A 21,683-nucleotide genomic window follows, 5' to 3' on the forward strand; every position below is an offset into this window, starting at 1 on the left:
TTACTTTAAGTGAAAACTAGGATTTTAGGCAGACCAAATTAAAACAGAATCATTCCTTCTGTATTATGAAAGGGATGGGGTTTAACACTGAAGGCACAGCGTTTACAGTGAGTTTAAGGAAGCGGCTGGAACGCCCGGGGAGGTTGGCATTAACTGTGGCGTGTGTTCAATTAGTTTGCACAACTGCCAGCTCACAGACGGAGCCCACGTGACGAGCTGCCCTCCCAGGAGCTGCCCGGAGCAGCCAGTTCATGTCTGTCTTGAAATCTCAGCTGCAAAATGATCCTTAATGTGACTCTTAGGACGCTTAAGTGTGATTTTTATTAAATCAATGTGGGAAATTTTGTGATTAGATTTCTGACATTTTAAATGGAAGCCGTTTGAGAAAATATCGCTTGCATGCAACCCCTCCATTCACCCACGTGAGCGCACCCAGGAGTTCAGTTTCATACAAGTTCCTGTTTTATGTACGAAAGCTAGCTAGCTACGTTATCTCTTTTGATTATATCTCAATTCACCATAAACATTAGCTTCCCAAATTTAGAGGGGGGGAAAATTAAAATTCAAGTTTTCAAGTGGGATTAAATTGATAACAATCACAAACTATTCTAAAAGAAGTTTTTAAAAACTGTTGTCAATTTACTTATGAACTTACTAATAATTCATTATTTATCCAACAGACACATACTTTGTGAAAAATAGTATGTCCAGTGTACGGAATTTTGCACTGTCCTAAACTTCCTTCTTTTTTTTTTTAAATGCATCTTATTTTTTCCAGAGAGGAAGAGAGAGGGATAGAGAGTTAGAAACATCGATTAGAGAGAAATATCCATCAGCTGCCTCTTGCAAACCCCCTACTGAGGATGTGCCGCAACCAAGGTATATGTCCTTGACCAGAATCGAACCCAGGACCCTTCAGTCCGTAGACTGACGCTCTATCCACTAAGCCAAACCTATGGCCTAAACTTTCTTCTTTAATTTTTCCTCCCTTATTTAAAAAAAGAATGCCCATTCACTGTAGCTTATTCAGAAGATGTAATTAAGGAAGAAAGTAATAAATCACCTATACTCTAAATACTGAGATTTATAAATACGGAATCCTAGGACAGTCTACTTTTTTTTTTTTTTATAATATGTTTTTATTAATTTTTTTTTTTTTTTCTTTAGAGAGAGAGGGGAAGGCAGAGGGAAAGAGAAGAATATCAATGATGAAAGAGAATCACTGATTGGCTGCTTCCTGCATGCCTCATACTGGGAATTGAGCCTGCAACCCAGGCATGTGCCCTGACCGGGAATCCAACCGTGACCTCCTGGTTCCTAGGTCGACGCTCAACCACTGGGCCACGCCGGCCGGGTGGGACAGTCTGCTTTCCCAGGAAATTCACACTGCACTGACTCCATTGTGAAGGACTACTTCACTTTCATAATGGTAAGCTCTCTTTAGAAGTCTCACTGTAACAGAGAGAGAGGCCTGCACGCTCAGGATCACGGAAGCCAGGCAGTGGGAAACCAGGAGAGAAGCAAAGCTCACTCATAATCTTCCCCTCAGCTCCTCCAGCGAGACTCAACCGCCCTTCCCTCTCGGCATAACTCATTTGTCTCTGACGCCCGTAACGAGTTGAGTCAGCTCCTGGCTTTTCCGTGGCCCCCCACCCCATCCTGCACAGGAAGGCTTCCCCCCGCTTCCCGTAAGGCCTTCCAGCCCCCAGCTCCCAGCCCGGGCCGGTGTCACAGCCTTGGGGCTTCCCAGCCCTTTCCTCCGGCAGTTCCCTTACGGGAAGGCCTGAACCGGAGCCAGCACCGGCACGGACAGCGGCGGGCTCTCCCAGCGTCCGATCACCGGCCTCCGAGGCAGGAAAACACGGGCGTCGTCCTGCCGGGCCCTGCGAGGAGCGGCAGGCGCGGACAAGTACTTACTTGCGGCTCAGAGGCCAAGTTCATCTTGTACGGGTGACGCTTCCCTTCCTCTGTCACGAGAGGAGACCAGACTTTATGCTCAGACCTGCAAGAGAGGGACAAAGCTGCTCTTTCGTGCGTGCTACATCAGTAACGCCCACCAAAAGCAGACTGGGAAGATGCCCCCTCCGGCCTGACGCCCAGGCTCTGAACCAGCACCCTGCCACCCGCCTTCCTTCCACTTCGCCACCAGGGTGATCTTTCCAAAGCACCGTGTCCGATGACGTCTTGTCTGATAGCGGCCCAGGCTCAGCCCCGAGGGGCTTTCCAGCTGCTGGGACTCCGTGAGCCTCGACCTCCCTCACCGCACTCTGTCTCGCGGTCCCTCAGCCACATGGGCGGCCTCCCTGCTCCTGAGCATGCCTCCTGCTGCCCACCTCTGCTCAGAACAGAACAAGCATCTCATTTCTCTGTCCTTTTTAAAAATAAGTACTATTTTATTGATTTTTTACAGAGAGGAAGAGAGAGAGATAGTTAAAAACATCAATGCAAGAGAAACATCCATCAGCTGCCTCCTGCACAACACCCCCTACTGGGGATGTGCCCGCAACCAAGGTACATGCCTTTGGCTGGAATCGAACCCGGGACCCTTCAGTCTGCAGGCCAACGCTCTATCCATTGAGCCAAACAGGTTTCGGCATGACCCAGTGTTCTTGATCCAACCCGATAGCCAACTTATTCCTGAAGCTTGTCTGGACCAAATAAAAGTGATGCCTCCTTTATAGATTCTGCAAAGGGTTTCTCTGGACCAACTGCAATCTCAGCCTGGTCTCAGTTTTCATTAGTGTAGGTTTTTTCTCTCTTATGGGGAGAGAATATTTTATTTACCTTTGTACTGTCAGAGTGCATAGCACAGTACAAAGATTTTACTCAAGCACAAAAGTAAAATCTATTTCAATGTGTTGGTAATTGGGTCAAAAATCAATGAAACTATCTCTCTCTATAAAACCCTAATATGCAAATATCAATAGACTGAACGGCAGAACTACCGAACAACCGGTCGCTATGACATGTGCTGACTGCCAGGGGGCACACAAGGAACATGGTGGGCATTGGCAGCAGGTGACAGAGTGCAGAACATGGCGGGCATCGGCCGTGGTGGAATGGTGGAGCAGGTGAGCAGGGGCACCAGACCAAGGCGGGGCACCAGTCACTGTCATCGGGACAAGTGTGTCTGGTGGTTACTGAAAATTCTTTGCTACTGCATGCACCAAGGTCCCACCAGCTGCTCACACCTGCTGCCAGAGCCCAGCGCTGTCCCCATCACTCGGTGCCGTCAGCAGGTGCAAGCAGCAGCTGCCGGCCCTGAGGGGCTTCTCCACCTCCCCTGCTCCTGAGGGGCAATAGGGAAAGCAGCCACTGTTCTCACCCAGTGACAGTGCCAGCCCCGTTCACTTACACCCGCTGCTGGCACCGGCCCCAATTGCTCTGCGCCACCAGGGGTTGCAAGCGAGGCTGGCACCGTCAGCGCATAGGAGTGGCAGCGGCAGGAATGGGCCAGGCGGGGGCACGGAGAATGGGCGGAGACCTGCCCTATGCCCACCACAGCCTCACAGCCCACAGTTCCTTTCAAGGTGCACAAATTCGTGCCCTGGGCCCCTCGTTAATAAATACACGAGTGACTGTCAAACTAAGGCTTGAAGGAGGAGATCTGGACTGAGGTGGAAACAGAAAAGGGAACGAGGGGGTAAATGAGCTTTAGAGGGGGGCAGTCATAAAATGTGTACCTCCCATGATGTGTACATAATATTCGCTATCCTGCCCCGCACTTGGTCCTCCCACCAGTCTCGTGGTGCAGGCAGGAGAAAGCCAAGAACCTATCCACAGATGAGCGCCTGAGCCAAGGGTTGGTGAGGAAGAGCTAAGTTGTTAATGAGTCCTTAAAGAGCAGCAGCCATAGCAGATCAGAATGAAGAACGGGAACTTGATCCGACAGGAAAGAAGGAGCCATCGAGGTTGAATCAAATCGCTTCTGAAATCACGCTCTTTCCTTCCAAGACTCAACAAAAGAACGGGAATTCTACCCCCGTCACCACTCCGGGGCACGCTCCCCACACGCCAGCCTCTGAGCGCGGTCAGCTCTCCTTCCCGCCGCGTCCCTGAGCGGTGGCACCCTCAGCGCTGCGCCCGGCGGGCTGCTCTCTCCCCGTCTGTCACGTAACCTCCTGGCGCAGCACCCACTGCTGGCGCAGGGTGGCAGGGGCCGCCTCCTGAGCAGATTCTCAGTGGCTTCCAGGAAGTTTTCGTTGCGTTATACTTGGCAGTCGTTAACGATCTCACTTCCTCAAAGTGGTACTGGATCAGGTGGAAATGCAGAGCCATAGCTGGTGTGGCTCAGTGGATAGAGCGTCAGCCTGCAGACCAAAGGGTCCCAGCTTTGATTCCAGTCGAGGGCACATACCATGGCTGCGTGCTCCTCCCCAGCGCAGGCCCTGGTCTGGGCTCATGCAGGAGGCAACCGATCGATATGTTCCTCTCTCATCTGTCTTACCCTCTCTCTTCCATTCTCCCTAAAAATCAATGGAATAATATCCTCAGGTGAGGATTAACAACAATAACAATGCAGAAAGACACCTACAATATAAGAAGCACTATGACAATTAGAGGGGAAATAAGCAACTGAAATTCCAATTCCACAGACCTTTGTAATTATTACCGTTTCCCCGAAAATAAGACAGTGTCTTATATTAATATTTTTCTCACAAAGTTGCACTAGGTCTTATTTTCAGGGGATGTCTTATCTTTCCATGCGCTGGGTCTTATTTTCGGGGAAACACGGTATTATTTTTTAATCCTCACCCCAGGATATTTTCCCATTGATTTTTAGAGAGAGTGGAAAAGAAAGGGAGAGAGAGAAATATCGATGTGAGAGAAACATATTGATTGGCTGCCTCCTGCACGAACCCTAACCAGGGCCAGGAAGGAGTCTGCAACCGAGGTACGTGCCCTTGACCGGAATCAAACACAGGACCCTTCCATCTGCAGGCCGATGCTCTATCCCCTGAGCCAAACCAGCAAGGGCAATTCCACAGACCTTGTGACCTGCCTATGGATACCTGGCGCTGAGCTGGGGTGTCAGGGACTCAGACGGGAGAGGCAGTCCTTGCCACAGGCAGCTTCCAGTGGACCCGAAAGGAACGGGTGTTCCCGGAGCCTTACCTGGACACTGTGAGAGTCATGTTGTCGACGCAGCCCTTGATCTTGTTCTGAGCTTCCAAGTGCGTCATGTTGCTGGTATTTTCCCCATCGATGGCCGTAATTATATCACCGATACACAAATTGGCTATCGCGGCCTTGCTTCCGGGAGTAACCTGGGAAAAGGGAAAAAGCGAGTTACCACTCACCTCCAAGGCAACCCCTGAGTAAGTTATCACCAGGCCGAGTATTCACGAATGCGGATCAAAGCATGTAAAAAACGGAAAGGGACTAAAGTCCTAAGTGTCGATAGTAACAAACCTTTATATTTATGGAATACAGTATGGTTTTCAAAGTCCTTTTCTACATGCTATCTCGTGGGGTCCTTACCACAACCTCGGGAGAAAAGACAAATACCCATTTTAGAGACCTGAAAAGTGAGGCTGAGAGAGATCTGAGGTTCACCTGGGGTCTGCCAGCGTGGAATTGCTATAAGGGTGGGGAAAAGTAGGTTGACAGTTGTGAGCACATGAAGCATACAGTTTATTCTCATATTAGTATTTATTAGTTACTGTCTTATTTCCCATAACAATAATTGCAAACTTACCTTTGCCCTCCCCTGCATTACACTAGTCAACTAACCAGTTTATTAGAGATCTAAGACTCAAACCCGGAAACCAGACCACTGAACCTTGCGGCTTCCTTAAAATAAATTGCCCATTACATTAAAAACACACACACTCAGAGAACATTACGTACAGTAGCATCTGTGTCCATAAAAGCCTTAGTAATTAATGCTACTTAATGCACGGAAACAAACTGGAACACTGAACACCAAACTGTTCAGTTATATATTTCTGCAACGGTGCCGGTTCTTACAATGAATTTGAATTACTTCTGTAATTAAAAAAGGCAATAGCCCCAGCTGGTTTGGTTCAGTGGAGAGCGCGCTGGCCTGCAGAATGAGGTTGGATTGCAGTCTAGGGCACATATCTCAGTTGCAGGCTCGGTCCCCGGCTGGGGTCAGGGCATGTGCGGGAGGCAACCAATCGATGTGTCTCTCTCACATCGATTTTCTCTGTCTCTCCGCCTCCCTTCCACTCTCTCTAAAAATCAATGAAAAAATATCCTCAGGTGAGGATTAACCAAAACCAAAAAAGCAATAAGAGTATTTTTAAATCTGTAGAGTGGGTTTAGTATTTACACTGGCTCATTCCCGCCCTCCCAAGAAGTTGACTATATTAGCGTCATTTTCTATAGGTGCCGGTTTACTGCAGGACAATGCTCCTGAGCCCATGGCTCCAAATGACTGGGCCCCCAATGCCTGGGGGAGCGAATCAATTACTGCAGCGGGTCATCAAAGCCCACCTGCCTACTGACTGTTCCACGTGGGCTGAGTAAATATCATGCCACACACACAGATGTCCAACTATTATTCAAATAAACACAGATGCTGCAGGGTGGCAAGTGAAATACAAAACCCGGTGTGAAGTAGTACTAACCTCAGCGTAATTTCTGGTGATGAGGCTCAGTACTAACATTATTCATATACCATGCCGTGTCATTCCCTGTCTGTGACACACAAGACTTCCCTTCAGCCCTGGCCGGGTGGCTCCGTTGGTTGGGTGTTGTCCTGCACGCCGAAAGGTTGCCAGTTTGATTCCCCGTCAAGGGCACATGCCCGGGTTTGGGGCTTGATTCTCAGTAGGGAGCGTGCAGGAGGCAGCTGATGGATGTTTTGTTCCCCCTCTCCCATCCTCTCTTTCTAAAAATAAATAAAAATATTAAAAAAAAATAATTTTATTAATGAGAATGTCTAGTTCCCCAGCAGCAGAGTGATGGCAACACACCCAGACTCCCAGTGACCACAGGCTTCCCCTTGGAGAGAGCCCTGGACACCTGGGAGCCAACTGCCGAAGACCTAGTGACGGTGTGCTCCGTGCAGCTGAACCAGGGGTAAGAGGCCCTTCCGGGCACCACAGCTCAGGCCCTAAGCTCCGCATCTGACGTGGTTTCAGCAGCCCGTTCCCAATGTCACCTCAGTGCCAAGGCCGGCACCTCCGAGGGGCCTGGGGTGCTGTCATGGCCCGTCTCCCCATGAGCACCCGAGCCCGTAAAACGAAGGGTGGATGAGTTGATCCTTGAGGTCCTTTCCGGCTCAGGCATGCTCTGGCTTTACCAGGCAAAACTCCCCTGGAATGCAGCAGGACGTGGAAACCAGGGCAGAGATCCTGACCTCCTAAACTTCCTTTCTGGCTTTCCCATCGTCCATCGACCAGCGAGCCAAGGTCAGACCTTTTCTTCCAGCCACTGGGAAACGGCACGCACACACAGACGGGGGCGCCTGCTTTCCTCCAGCCAGCATGGTGGAGCTCGCCTCTGAGTCAGCAGCACAGGCGGGGGAAACGGATTCCTCTCCGGAGGAGACGGATCTGACGTCACTTCATGTATAGCTCCGTGTCTTCGGAAGAACAGTACACCCCCCCCCCCCCCACCCCCACCCCCCCCACCCCGGCCTTTAAAAAATGGCCCTAGGCATCACTTCGCGTGGGATTAGCAACGCTTCCAGATTGGCAAACTCTACCTCCCGAGGAAGGAGCCTGATCAAACTCGTTTCCATGACCAAATCGAATGCTGCTGAAGATCAAATCCAAAATCACCAGCCGGGTGGGTGCCTAGCGACCATGCCTCCCTCCTAACTAACTTCATGCCGTTCCCCCACTGCACTCCGGCCACCGGGGTTCCTGGTTTCTTCCCCACGGCGGGACAGTAGCACCTGCCATGGCCTCTGCCTAATGGACGTCTCACCCTTCCGGCCTCAGCTTCAAGAGCCCCTTCGCAGAAGCCGTCCCTCGCCGCCCATCTAAGTCATATCCCCCGTCATCCTTCGTCGTCGAGGCACTTGCCACGCTAGCTAGGTTTGTCGATTTGTTTTGTGGGTTAATTTATTTAATGTCTGAGGGCCTACGAAACAGGAAGGTGTGTGGGGGCAGATTTTGTCTGCCTTGGGCGCTGTGGTGTCCCCGGGGCCCAGCACCATGCCTAGCACATAGTAGGCACTCAATAAACAGTCGTCCAATGAATGGTGGAACCTAGAATTTCTAGTGTCATTAAATATGCATTCATGCTACTTAATCTTGTCCTTTAAAAATGTGACTATTTTAAAAAGGCATGGCTACCCTGGAATGTGACCACTCACAGAACTAAACGATGGGAGTGGACGATTTGAAAAGATGAGGGGGAAAAAGTTTCCCTTGACTTTACGGATTTTCAAGTATTTCTCTTGAGATACTCAGCGGCCGAGAGCTCTGGAATTTCCAGCATTTGGTTCAAATTGTCCTGTGGGAGAGGCATTTCTGCTGAGAACATCCCACAGGTCCAGGACAAGCTAGAACCGGTCTCCAGAGCCCTGAGCCTGAGTAATCACAGGCCGGGCCACCTCTCTTTCCATCTCCTTTTTTTTTTTTAACAAATCGATGGGAAGCTAAAGGAAATCTTACAAGACAACATCATCAGATGGGACTTGGCTGAAATTACACATAAACCGATTAAATTCATTCTTTTATGAGCTGTTGGTTTTTTTTGTTTTGTTTTGTTTTTAATGACTTAAATTACAAATTTGCCTTCACTCAGCCAGTGTGGCTCAGGGTTGAGCACTGACCTATGAACAGGAGGCTACAGTTCGATTCCAGATCAGGGCACGTGCCCTGATTAATGGCTCCAACCCAACTGGGGAGCATGCAGGAGGCAGCCAATTAGAGATCCGCTCTCATCATTGATGTTTCTATCTTTCTCTCCTTTCCTCTCTGAAATCAATAAAAATATTTTTTAAAAATAAAAAATATGTATATTTCACCTTCTACAAAGCCCTTTCACACCCAATCTCCTCTTTTGAGATTTTTAATAATGACCTCACCACCAACACGTAACAATGACAGCTGAGGAAACTGACTCACAGAAGCTGTGACTGACTCAAGTTCACACAGCTAACGTCTTAAGCCTGAACTTGACACCAGACTCCCTTTCTGCTTTACCACAAAACCACAAGCAGATGCTCCAAGCCCAAAGCGAAAGAGAAACCCAGAATTAAGGAGACTCATCACATTCTACAAAAGGTACTGGAGCATCACAGACCCCGCCACCACCCAGGGGCCTCCTGTCATAAGACAATCAGCTCAATTGCTCTGAACTGAGCTGGAGTCCGGGCAACCTCGTCCCTTATAAAAAGATACAAATCAGAACACAGACTGAAAGGGCCTCAGAGAGACCTATCTCCAGCCCCAGTTAGTTCCCATCTTGACTGGTGGACTCCAATCCTGGCTACACTCCCTGTTCTTCATAATCATCAGTTTGGTCAAGGGTTAACCTCCCAATTCTCGTGTTTAGATCAGGCGGGACTGTTCCTGCGTCATTACAGATGAGGAAAGGGAGGCTCGGGGTTTAAGTGGTTTTCCTGAGGTTATTAGCTGGTGAGTGGCAGGCGGTGGGCTCCAGAGACCCAGTGTGCCTCAGTGTCCTTTCTAACTTCCTCCTGACCATCAAGCACCCTCGGAATCAGCTCATGATGGAGTCAGCTTCGATTTCTAAAATGGGGGGAATCCTATCCCCTCCTCCAAAGAAACAGACCCATTAACTGAATGCACATCCTCAAAACCCCTTCTCTCACTTTCTTCCCCAGAGAACATACAACCTAAGAATAGGCTTTAGGCACAATGATTTCCACTAACGGCCGACCTGCTCTTCTCCGGAGGATGCGCTCATGTCTTCTTCACGCCTGCCCTGCCCGGCAGACGTCTGCTCAGAGGCAGGCCTGCACACCCGCCCGGCCCACACCTCGAGCTCCCATTGCATCTTTAAAGCCGGTGCAATGCTAACAGGCTCCTGAGCACATCGGTTTCAGAGAGTTTAATTTCACTTCCAACTGGTGCAGACCAGAACTTTGATATGGCTCTCCTGCTTTCTTCAATGTACAATACATCTAAATACTTATGTATTGCTATTATGTAGAACTGCATGCACACTCACCCCAATTATGACCAACAAAGAGGTAACCTTCCTCTGTGATAATGGCATGTTTCTACTTTATCCTTCCTCTCTTACTCACTCACTCATTCACTCATCACATAGTCATTCCTTGAGTACATTCTGAAAGGCAGTGTAGCTTGTTGATTAAGAGGTGGCTTCTGAAGTCAGATAGATGGTCATGGTGCAAGTCCTGTCTCTGCCACTTTATAAACTAAATGTCCTTGGGCGGGGTAGTTCACCTTTGTGTGCCTCACTCTTCTCATCTCTGAAATGGGGATGGTGGCAGTCCTGACATCCGAAGGCTGTTGGAAGGGTCACATGAGATGATTCAGACAGAGCATACTGTCAAATTCTAAAAACGTGAGCTACTATTTGCAGATTCCGGTCTCCACACAGGCACTGGGATCCAGATGGAGAAGGATCGATCACAACCTCCTAGGAAAGACAGGCATGCACAGCAGCTGATGAGAGCTGTGCTAGAAGTGAGCCAAGAGGTAGTGGGAGCTTAAGGGTGGAATCAGGGAAGACTCCCTGGAGGTGGTGTTGCTCAAAACTGTGCAGACACTGCAGGAGGCGGGAAAACACACACCAAGTTACAGGAACCGCGTGTGGACTGGCACGGATGAAGCATAGGACCTGAGGGGAGAGGAAGGGGATGAGGCCGGACATGTAAGGAGATCAGACTGCAAGAGCCCTGCTGTTTTCCTTCTCACAAGAGTGTACCTTATCTGGGAAACAATGGAGAACAACAACGGAATCTAAACAGAGCATCTGACTCAACTGCCCAGATACTGCCAAGAAACCAGCCACCAAGCCTTCGTTTTACTGAGATTAAGGCGACTGAATGACCACTCTCACCTGATGGCAGTTCAAAGAAATAGACCCCTTCAGGGCCACCCAGGCAGCCTCCAGGCCAACCACTGGGAGCCTGGCTTCCCCCAGGGAGCCTTGCAGAAGGCAGTTCCAGTAAAAGCGCATGTTGCACTGACAGCTGGATGGGGTTCCTTTAACTCCCCAGGCTCAACATGGAAAGCTGGGGGCCCAGGAAATGAATCCGGCCTGCAATGTTGTTTTATTTATTTATTTTTAACTTAAATTACTTGCTAATAATTACATGTCAATAAATTTCATACAAAACCCCTAGATTCTCAGCTTCTTGTGAAAAATCAGAAAACGTAGGCATTCTGGACCTGTATTCCCAATGGCAACCCTCAGCACCAGCTACAGAGCTTGTACCTCTAAATGGGACATAAGCTTCCCTTCAGCCACAGCCCACCCCCCACACCCTCACCCTCTATTGCCCTCAACACAGAAACTTCGTACCAGTTGCCATTATCATCATTCTTGAAGCTATTAATTACATTTTCTTACTACCTCATTCTTGAGTCAAAACTCATTTATGTTGCCTCCTGACCCCTTCATGCAAATGTGTTTGTAACCAACCACTGGCCTAGTTAAAAAGTTATGTAAAGCTGCTCTGGCTGGATGGCTCAGTTGGTTAGAGCATCATCCCATACACCAAAAAAGGTCACAGGTTCAATTCCTGGTCAGGGCACAAACTAGGTTGCAGGTTCAGTCCCCAGTTGGAGTGTGTAAGGGAGGCAACCAATCAATGTTTCTCTCTCACATCTTTCTCTCTCTCTGTCTCCTTCCTTCCTCTCTCTCAAATCAATAAAAACATATCCCCAGGTGAGGACAGGCAAACAAAAGCAAGCTATGTAAAACAAAATTCTATGTGGAAACATTTTATGACTAAGAGTATAAGATGCCCTGGTTTGCGCAGGACAGTAACCAACTTTCCCATCTTGATTATCAAAAGCACTTCCATTTCATTCTAAACAGTGTTCCATCCAAATGACCAACTGCACTGCTGTCCTTCTGATGAAATGGGGATTTTAACCAGGTATTTATCAGTTTGCACAGTTCTGATACAGAACCCCCCAGCCCAGGGGAGAAATGTTCTCTATTCAGAAGAGTCTCCGACTTTTTTACCTGTGGACAGAAAATAGGCCAATTTCCTGAATAGTCACAGAACATTGTTAACCTCGACCCTTGCATTTGGCATCTAAAAATTAGGCCAGAAATAGACCCAACTCACCAATAAGTCAGGAAAACTAATATTTGCAAGGATGAGGCAATGGTTCCTAAACAAGTTAGTCATCAGATCCCCTAGGGGTTATAAAAAATACATAGATCTCCCCACCCCATCTTAGATCTACTGAAGGTCTACACAGTGAGACCATAAATCTATTTTTTTTTAAAGCTTCCCAGGAAATTCTGGTGTTTACCAGGTTTGGAAACATCAAGGGGGATGTTGACTATCCTTTCCCCAAAGTTCCCTTCCTAAATGATGTTAACTCATCAAGGTAAGAAAAAAAGAAAAAAAAAAATACTTAAGAGCGCCATCTCAGCTCCTCCAAAAACAACTGTAAGGGCTTACCCTCCTGTTAAAAGTGCACAGAAGGCCCTTACATTAGAAAAGTATTTCTCTACCTTTGCCAAAAGAGGTTTTAAAATAATAATAATAATAAAATACAGTCCCTATAAGGCTGTTCAACATCCTTGAAGCTCTTTGCAAATGGAGTATCGTAGAAGTGATTTCATTCCAGATGTGTCAATAACTCAACCTGGTCCCTGTTTTGCCTTAGCCAGAAAACTCACAGCTAAACTTAGGACACAATTTCAGAAGCCACCTGACTTAAAGGTCCGGGCACATCTCTCTTTCGTTCTATGTTCATAAATCTTATCACTTGTGTTCTTAGGTTTTAAATACTCTAAATATCTGTTTGGTGTTGTAAATCCATTTAAATCTTCTTTATAAGTAGGTGAGCTAGCATACGTGAAGATCATGTTATATGGAACGAGACCAGAATAATGAAATTTGGGATTCGAGCTGAATCTCGGTGTCATAGGCCTTTACGAACCACCAGTGGCTGGGGCAAGGTGAAGCTGTATGGTTTTATGTAGGTTGGCCTGAAAACCCCAAGAACATGTCAAACTGTTCTTGATTACTCTATGGCCATTTTCTCAAGGAAATGTGGCACTAAAGAGGGTTCAGGTATATCGGAGGATCTGTGCCTCCACCAAGCTTCGTTTCTTGCTCCATGCAAACGAAAGCTCTTAGCACAAAGCGTGGCAGTTCAAAGAGACTTTTTGCTCTCTGTCTGAAAGAACCACCATCATTTCTTAGGAATATAATAGCAAAACAGAATACCTTAATGTATCAAGAAGTCAGTCTCTCAAGTCTCCAAAGGAGCCGCCAGGAGCCCCATGTGCAACCACCTCCACCCCTAACCTAAGTCTCAGCCAATCACCCAGGCTACGGGGACCTGGCCTTCCTCTCTGTGGAAGGCCAACGTGGAAGCCAGGACAAGCCTGGTCCCAGCACAAAAGCAATTCCTTGGTGCTTTTCCCAGTCCTGACCAGCAGGACCATCGTGTGACCTCAGTGGTTAGCTGATTCTCTCCCCCTCTCAGTCACCTGCCAGGCTGCAATACCTTTTAAAGCTGTTCTTCTTCCCTCTCTCCTCCTCCTCCTCAAAGACAAACCAGCCCCTTTATAGCCACAAAGGGGGAGGGGCCTCTGGCTAGGGGTCATGACATGGCTTGGTAAATTTCAGGCCAAGAGGCTCAAGCATGCACTCATTCCCTTTGGTCCATCCTCTTCCCCCATCTCCTTAGATCAGCTGTGACCCGCTGGAGTAGCTAATATTTCTCAGGTAATGGGTTTCACAGGATGAGGGAGCACAGAGCAAGGGCCATAAACGCCTCATGAGCCTTCATAGGTATTTCTTGGTTTCCATAACCTGACAGGTGAGCCCTGACCTTTAGGACAGGACGTAAACCTACTGAGTCCGGAAGTAACACTCTTGAAAAATCAGAAAGGACCCTCTGGCTACCGAGTACCTAGGATTAAGCACCCCTTAGTTACGTTACATTGAGCAATTCGCCACAAAACCACAGGCTCTCCGCAAAGGCGAGGAAAAGGAGCAGCTCCTCCCACAAGAGCACCCCTATCTCTGGCCCCGCCCCTTCCTGTCTTTTGTCAGTTGCTGGGAGAGAAAAACAGTCAACATACCCACCCACTCTGCAGCAATTTGGACCTGGGTGTGGATTCTCTGAAATCTTCCCTTGAAAGCAACTGGAGGAAATAAGAAATTGACATAGAGCCCAGCTGGCTGGCTCAGGGGTTGAGCATTGACCTGAGAACCAGGAGGTCACCATTGGGTTCCGGTAAGAGTTGGGGGCTCCATCCCCAGTGTGGGGCCGGAAGGAGGCAGCCAATCACTGACTCTCCCTCTCCCTTCCTCTCTGAATCAATAAAAAATGTATTTTTTTTAAAGGAAATTGACACACAAAACCAAAAACTCAAGGGGACAGTCAACTGCAGATTTGGAGCAGGGAAAAACCCGCAGGGGACAGTGGCCAATGAGTGCACCATCAGGGAGTCCAAGGTAGAAGTTAGTTAAGAAACTGGGAAAGGAAGAAAGCTAATTTATGTCCATTTAAAGTTGAACAGCTGGATGGAAATGTTAAGTCATCGCAATAACATAGATGAAAACATGGAGGAGCCAACAAAGCTACACACACACAACATATTCTGCACGATCCTGCTCAGAAACAGGGAAAATGAAGCTTTGGTGTTCAGGAAACATACTGGAGTAGTGAAACCATAAAGAAAAGCAAGGTGATAAGCCTAAGTCATGACAGGGTTATGGGCAGTGAGCTTCAGGGCTCTGGCAATGTTCTATTCTTGACCTGGGTGGTGGTGATTTTACAGGTATTATTTACTTTATAATCGTTTGCTATGCAATTATATTTTATGACTTTACTTCACAAAAAAATAAGTTAAAAGAAAAAACACACACAACAAGCCTTATCCGGTTTGGCTCAGTGGATAGAGCATCAGCCTGTGGACTCATGGGTCCCAGATTCGGTTCTGATCAAGGGCATGTATCTTGGTTTCAGGCACATCCCCAGTAGGGGGTGTGCAGGAGACAGCTGAGAGATGTTTCTCGTTTATGTTTCTAACTCTCTCCCTCTCCCTTCCTCTCTGTAAAAAAAAAAAAAAAATCAATAAATTAAAAACAAAACAAAAAACACAAGCCTGAGCCAGTTTGGTTCAGTGGATGGATAGAGCATTCGCCTGCAGACTGAAGGGTCCCAAGTTCAATACCGGTCAAGGGCACATGCCTGGGTTTCGGGCTTGATCCCCAGTAGGGGGCGTGCAGGAGGCAGCCAAGCAATGATTCTCATCATTGATGTTTCTATTTCTCTCTCTCCCTTCCTCTCTGAAATCAATAAGTATATAAATATATATATGTAAAAAACAATTTCAAGTACACGGATTAGAGTTATATCCAGAAGCTTTAGCAATTTAACAAAAGACTGGAGCCAATACCAGAATAATCCTTGCAAAAGCAAGCAAAAAAAAAAAAAAAAAAAAAAAAGGCACTCCTCTCCAGGCCTAGTTTTATGGTTTGCTTTGGTGTGGAGACTCAAAGTCTACAGATCCAAATCCACAGGAGCAAACTCTGTCTGCCCAGGATGATAACTGTAACACACCTACCAGCCAGAAGGTGTGTGCCTCGCCAGCTCAGCGCTCACACCTCCTCTCCAGTGGTCACTGTGCAGAGCGCTCTCCCGCACCGCCCCTCACAGCCGGGGGCCGGGATCTCCCCCCAGTGAGGGAGGCGGCCTGCACAACGGAAGGCGAGCCCCGGGTTTGGCTGAGGAAGCAGCAGAGGCCAGGCCAACGCCAGATCTCAGGCGGCCACTTGCCCATTCCCAGGAGCAGGCCCCGTTTTTCCACGTAGAACATTAATGAGAGGAAGAAATACTAAGTAAATCACTGTCAGCATGAGAAGGTCGCCTCCTCTGAGTCACTTCCACCTCTCAATGAAAACACCTGCCAAGGTAACGATTAGCTTCCTTCGCTAGGCCATGGGCACCTGGAGAACAGACTGTGTCCTCTCATTTCTGAGACCCCCCCGCCCCCCGCTTTGCGGTTTCTGGAAGGAACGTGCTGATGAAACATGTGACAGTACATAAATGAATCCATTAATACCGGGAAGAACAAACTAACGAATTCACAGTGTTGCTTTCCAGCCTATACTCTGTCATACCTACGCAGTGCCACCCACGTGAACTTCTGAAAGCAGTTAAAATGCCAGGCAAGTAACTGCCCTTTTAACAGATTGCCAATTAGATCTTCCACTTCTTAAAAAAAAAAGAAAAGAAAAAGGTTGCATGTCATACACAAACTCAGAAGCGGAGAGGGCTGACAGGTTAATTATAGACACAAAGAGTGGGGACAAACGGACTATGAGGTCAGCGGGTCTAAATGTGCCTTCCCTGGGCGAGCACTTATTAATAAGCCTGAAAAGCTCACTGGGCGTGGCCAGGTGCAGCTCGGTGCCAGGCTTGGGGGGGGGGGGGGGGGGAGTCCAGATCAGGAGAAGGCACCCTTTCTGCACTTGAGGGTCCTGAGGAGATAGCCTGCACCTGCCATAATCAAAGCGGTCCCTGCAGGGCAGCAGGTGGGGGAGAGGGTAAAGATAGGGCCTAAGAACTCTTGACACCTGCCTTTTTCCGGGAGGTGGAGGCGAGGGAGAATCAGAAAAAAACCTCCTCAGTCCCATAGCCCCACCTGAAAGGAAGTGTGGGCGGAGAAGCCGAGAGGAGGCCTCTTTTCCTCCTGCTCCTCCCACTGTGTTCCTTCAGCTGCTGGTGGCAGGGGCTTAAGTCAGAAGGACCTATAGGGATCTTCCCTTTCTCTCTCCACTCTCACTGCCCTCCAAGAAAAAGGATCATCTGGTCGCTAAAGAGGCAAGTTTAGGGTCCGCTTTAGCAGATGGGCCCAAGAATGGAACATGAGACCTGAAGGCGAGGAAAAAACTCCAGGCAGTGCTTTTGCTCCTTTCTTTCACTCGGACCACAAACGTTGACTGGCCGCCTCGCAGGAGCAGGCCGTGGATGGGATGGCTCTCAGTGGGGCCTCAGCCTCGCCTGTACGCCGGGCTCAGGACCAAAGCCTGGGCCTCCACACTGAGGCCGGTTCTCCCGCGGGTTCCGCTTTATTTGAGGGTGATGGGTCTGGAGGTCTCTGACGGAATCTGGGCCCTTCCAAAGAGATGAGGGCCTTCTCTAAGAATTTACTTATTCCTTTGATTCAAGTATTCCCGGGGTTTCGAAAAGTGCAGATGGGCTGATAACCCGGGAATGCCAGGAAGAAATACGATCATGGCCACTCCCGCAGGGGGAGGAGAATGTCCCAAAAGGTTTATTCGTGTTTTTGCTTTTGTTTTCCCCCAAAAATTCCCCCTTTTTCCCAAAAGGCATTGGGGAGGTGAGACCTGGCCGCGGACCAGGTCCAAAGAGAGAAACGAGTCGTTGGGGAGGTGTTTAAAGTTCACCTCACCGCCCGGTCAACTTCTCACCCACCCAGTTCCCTGTGCAGGTGGCCCGAGCGCTTCCAGACGACCTTCCGCCCCCGGAGCCTTTGAAGAACCGAAAGGTGTTCGCTCCCCGTGCGCGGGGGCTGCGGGCACCCGGATCCTCCGGCCGCTGGACAAAGGCGTCCACACTCGCCTGGACGCGCCTCCGGGGCGAAGGAACGAAGAAAAGTGCCCGGTCCTTTCTCTCGGACCCGGGCACTGCGCGCAGCGGCCGCCGGCTCTCCCGGGGCGGCTCCCCCCGGGGCGCTGGGCAGGGGCGGCGGACCTGGGGCGCGCGGGGAGCGCTCCAGGCGCGGTGCTCCCGGTGCACCTGGCCCTGCCCGCCGCGCCCGCAGCCCCCGCTCCGTCCCCCGCTCCATCCCCGGCTCCCGACTCCGCCGTCCCGCCAGCGCCCACGGGGCCCCGGCCGCCCGGGTCCCCCCCCCCCCCCCCCCGGTCCCGCCGCTCCCCAGCCGCGGCGCCCCCGCTCCCGCGCGCCCCAGGCTGCCCTTACCCGGGAGATGGCGAGGGGCTGCTCGAAGTCCTTGCCCCCCACGAGGCGGAAGCCCCACGGCCCCGGGCCCTGGAGGACTATTTGCTCGGTGGTCATGGCCCCGCGAAGGCGAGCGGCGACCCGCGGAGACGGACGCGGCGGCAGGACGCGGCGGGCGCGCTGGGCTCCCGGCGGCTCGGCTCTCCGAGTGCGCGCGCCGGGCGGGAGCGCGGGGCGGGGAGGGCGCGCGGGGCGGGCGGGGCGGGGCGGCTCCGCCCAGGCCGTGGGGAGGCCGCCCGCCCACCCGCGCGTCCTCCCCGCCCCGTGTCCCGAGAGAGAGCCTGGGGTCGGGTCTGAGGGTCACCCCGGCACCGCCGAGGGCGCTCGGGAGAAGCAAGCAGGTTCCGACAGACCCGGGCTGGGCGCTTTGTAAGACGATAAGAAGCTCTGGGGAGGGAGGGCCTGAATGGGGAGGGGGGGGGCATGTTAAGATATGTACACCGATAATAAATTAATTAAAAAGTTGTAAAAAAAAATATAAAAATTAAAAATTAAATGTAAAACTAAAATAACACATAGATTACAAAAAAAAAAAAAAGGCGCTGTGCTTTTTGCAGACGGTAATGACGTGTAAAAGGTGCAATCGCATGATCTCTGGAGTCTGCGGCGCAGACAGGGCACCCGGCCCCATTTTCACCCCAGGCCGGGGTAGCGGGGTCGGCCTGGGGTGAAAAGACTTGCCCGGGGCTGCTCCCCAGCTGGCGCTCCCCTGGCCAGGGAAGCCCGTCTGGGCGCGTTTGTGATGCCAATGAGGCCGGCGCACGGTGCTGTCCAGTGTTTGGAATTCAGAACCGGCGCCCTGGAAAACTTGTCTCTCACCCCCAGGCTGGAGTTCGCTGTAGGTTCTGACCTCCACAACTCAGGCCTCCTGTCTGGGCGGGCCAGGAGCGAGCTAACGAGAGGAAAGGGCACGGGGTTGCGTAGGAAGACCGGGTCCCAGCCTGCCACCAGCCTCCCGGGGCCTCTGCAGCCCTGCCTTCTCTGTGCCAGCCCAGCCCCGAGTCTCCCGCTGCCCACGGGCTCCTTGCTTCACGCTGAGTAAAGCCAAACTGCTTAACGTGCTTATGGGGCCACCCACAAGGAGGCCCACACCCTCTCTGACCTCATCTCCTCCTCCAACGGCCCCCCTTCTCCCCCCCCCCCCCGCCCCCCCCCCCCCACCTCGGGCTCCAGTGTTCCTGCCCTGGGGCCTCTGTCTGGAATGCTCACCCTGGCTCTCTTTGTTCAAATGTCACCATCTCAGAGCGCCCTACCGAAACCTCCTCTCTTGGACGCTGCCTCCTCTCCTCTGCTTTATTTTTTCTCCATGGTATTGATCGCCATCTGACATGCTGTTTTACTTATTGCTTGTCCTTCCCCTAAGCATTTGTTACGAGGGGGTAAGGTGTTTATCAGTCTTATCAGATTATCCCAGTGTCTAGAGGAGTGCACGCACACAGTACTTAAGCAATGCAATGCATTGGCCATAGTCATGACCACTTACCCTTTTGGGGCCAGGTCCCTCATAGTTTTCTTGGCACTCATTCGCCCTGCCCCAGCGCCCCAGTGCTGTGCTTGGCACAGAGCACATGCTCGATGTATGCGATAGAGAGATGTATAAACCATATATATGTACGCATTCGGATGATTAAAATATATCTCTCAAAAATATTTGGTTTTCACCTACAATTCCTGGCTCACGACTGCAGAAACCCACAAAATGTCCCGCGTGGAGAAAGACAGCGGTGTCTTCTGCTATGGGAACGAAGTGACGGTTAGAAAGCACCTGTGGATGGGGGCCCGTTGCCAGGAGAGTGGACCAGGTGATTTAGAGGTTTAGGATTTTCAATCCCGTACTCCCCCACCTCCACCTCGGGCAGGGGGGAGGGACTGGAGAGGAATCAATCACCATCAGCCATGCCTACGGATAAAAAGCCTCCAATAAAAAGTGACTGACCTCAGCTCGGAGGTTCCCACAACCTTCTCCTCATTAGGCTCCGTGGATTTGCTTTTGAGAGCTTCCAGGTTGATGGACACGAGGAGATGCGAACGTGGAAATGGCTTGGAAGTGCCGCACCCCTCCCCCTTTTCCCCCCAAAACACACACAAACCCTTACCCTATGCATCTCAACATCTGGCTGTTTCTAAGTCATACCCTTTGACAATAAACCAGGACTGCAGCCCGTAATAGATTTCTCCGAGTTCTGCGAGCTGTTCTAGCAAATTAATTGAACCCAAGGAGGAGGTTTGGGGGCCTCTGATTTTATAGCCAGTCAGTCGGAAGTGCAGGTAACAACCTGGACTTGTGATTCGCATTCTGAGTTGGAGGGGGTCATTGGAACCTCCAATCTATATCACCTGTGGTCACCACGGGCAGAAAAGATGAAATGGAAAGTTTCAGAAATAAACAATTGAAGCTTTAAATTGCTTAGCCTCCTGGGTAGCATTGGAATTTCCAATCTATAGCAAGTGTGAGCCTGATGAAGGCTGGCTTCTGAAGTGTGTGTGTGTGTGTGTGTGTGTGTAGGGGCCCAGTCTTGTAAATAGTGTCGAAATTGAGTTGATTTCTTGAACACCTTGCTGGTGTCTAAAAATTGTTTGTTGGGGTGGGGTTGCCCATGATCCAGTTGGGTCTGGGAACTTAATTGAATGCGTTTGTTAAAAGCAGGGCTCTGCCCTGGCTGGTTTGGCTCAGTGGATAGAGTGTCGGCCTGTGGACTGGATGGTCCCAGGTTCGATTCCAGTCAAGGGCACATGCTCAGGTTGCAGACTCGATCCCCAGGGGGGGCGTGCAGGAGGCAGCCAATCAGTGATTCTCATCAATGATGTTTCTATCTCTTTCCCTCTCCCTTCCTCTCTGGAATCAATAATAAATATATATTTAAAATAAAAGCAGGGTTCTGTCTCCTGGTCTACCTACCAGATTACACCTGAAAGGATCATCTTACTTCTCTGATTGTATCACAGCACAATGTCTATTTTTAGGAAGGGTTTGCTTACATTTAGAAAGCAAAGTGGGTTTATGTTATCTATACATCCCTCCCATCCCCTAGCATCCTGATATGCATTGAGTCTGAGAAAAAAGGAATGGACTTACAGCCAGAACCAGCCAGCACCAGCTTCATGGAAGCCCCAAATCCACTGGCTTCAAGATTCTGCTGATTAGAAAACATGCTAGTGTTTCAAGTCCTTGTGGAATGTGGGGAGAATTGCTAAATTCTGAGTCTGCCCTCAGGTGTGCAGCAGTTTGAAGTACTTTGTGTCCTAGGAGGAGGAAAAGGTTGAAAAGCCACAGCTTCTGTTCTCCCAAGGGGGGGCCTGCCTCTCTCTCACTCATCCTGTGTGCCTGCCAGCATGGGCCTCAAACTCATAGATGCCAACAGTGCTTGTTCTACACAATAGTGTCTCTCTCTCTCTCTCTCTCTCTCTCTCTCTCTCTCTCTCTCTCTCTCTCTCTCTCCTTGATTCTCTTTGGCAACCTCCTGGTTCATAGGTCAACACTCAACCACTGAGCCATGCCAGTCAGCTACACTATAATCTTTACAGGCATGGGCACTGGTGCATTTGTGAGGGCCGTGAGCCCTCAGTTGCTTCATTTGG

The 21,683-nt window shown here is 50.1% G+C and overlaps 1 protein-coding gene across 1 annotated transcript in view; it reads right to left on the bottom strand.

Annotated features, from left to right (window-relative positions):
* PDLIM1 (PDZ and LIM domain 1) overlaps window positions 1-18,263 on the bottom strand; it is a 37,180-nt gene extending 18,917 nt beyond the window's left edge. Inside the window, exons 1-3 of the mRNA XM_045581917.1 lie at window positions 18,066-18,263; window positions 5,116-5,267; window positions 1,918-2,002 (exon numbers count right to left, since the gene is read on the bottom strand). Coding sequence (XP_045437873.1) covers window positions 1,918-2,002; window positions 5,116-5,267; window positions 18,066-18,161 — 333 coding nt within the window. The 5' untranslated portion in view covers window positions 18,162-18,263. The remainder of the gene's footprint in view (window positions 1-1,917; window positions 2,003-5,115; window positions 5,268-18,065) is intronic.
* Window positions 18,264-21,683: the final 3,420 nt, after the last annotated feature.

This window comes from Pipistrellus kuhlii, unplaced genomic scaffold, assembly GCF_014108245.1.
Source record: "Pipistrellus kuhlii isolate mPipKuh1 unplaced genomic scaffold, mPipKuh1.p scaffold_m20_p_15, whole genome shotgun sequence".
Lineage (NCBI taxonomy): Eukaryota > Metazoa > Chordata > Mammalia > Chiroptera > Vespertilionidae > Pipistrellus > Pipistrellus kuhlii.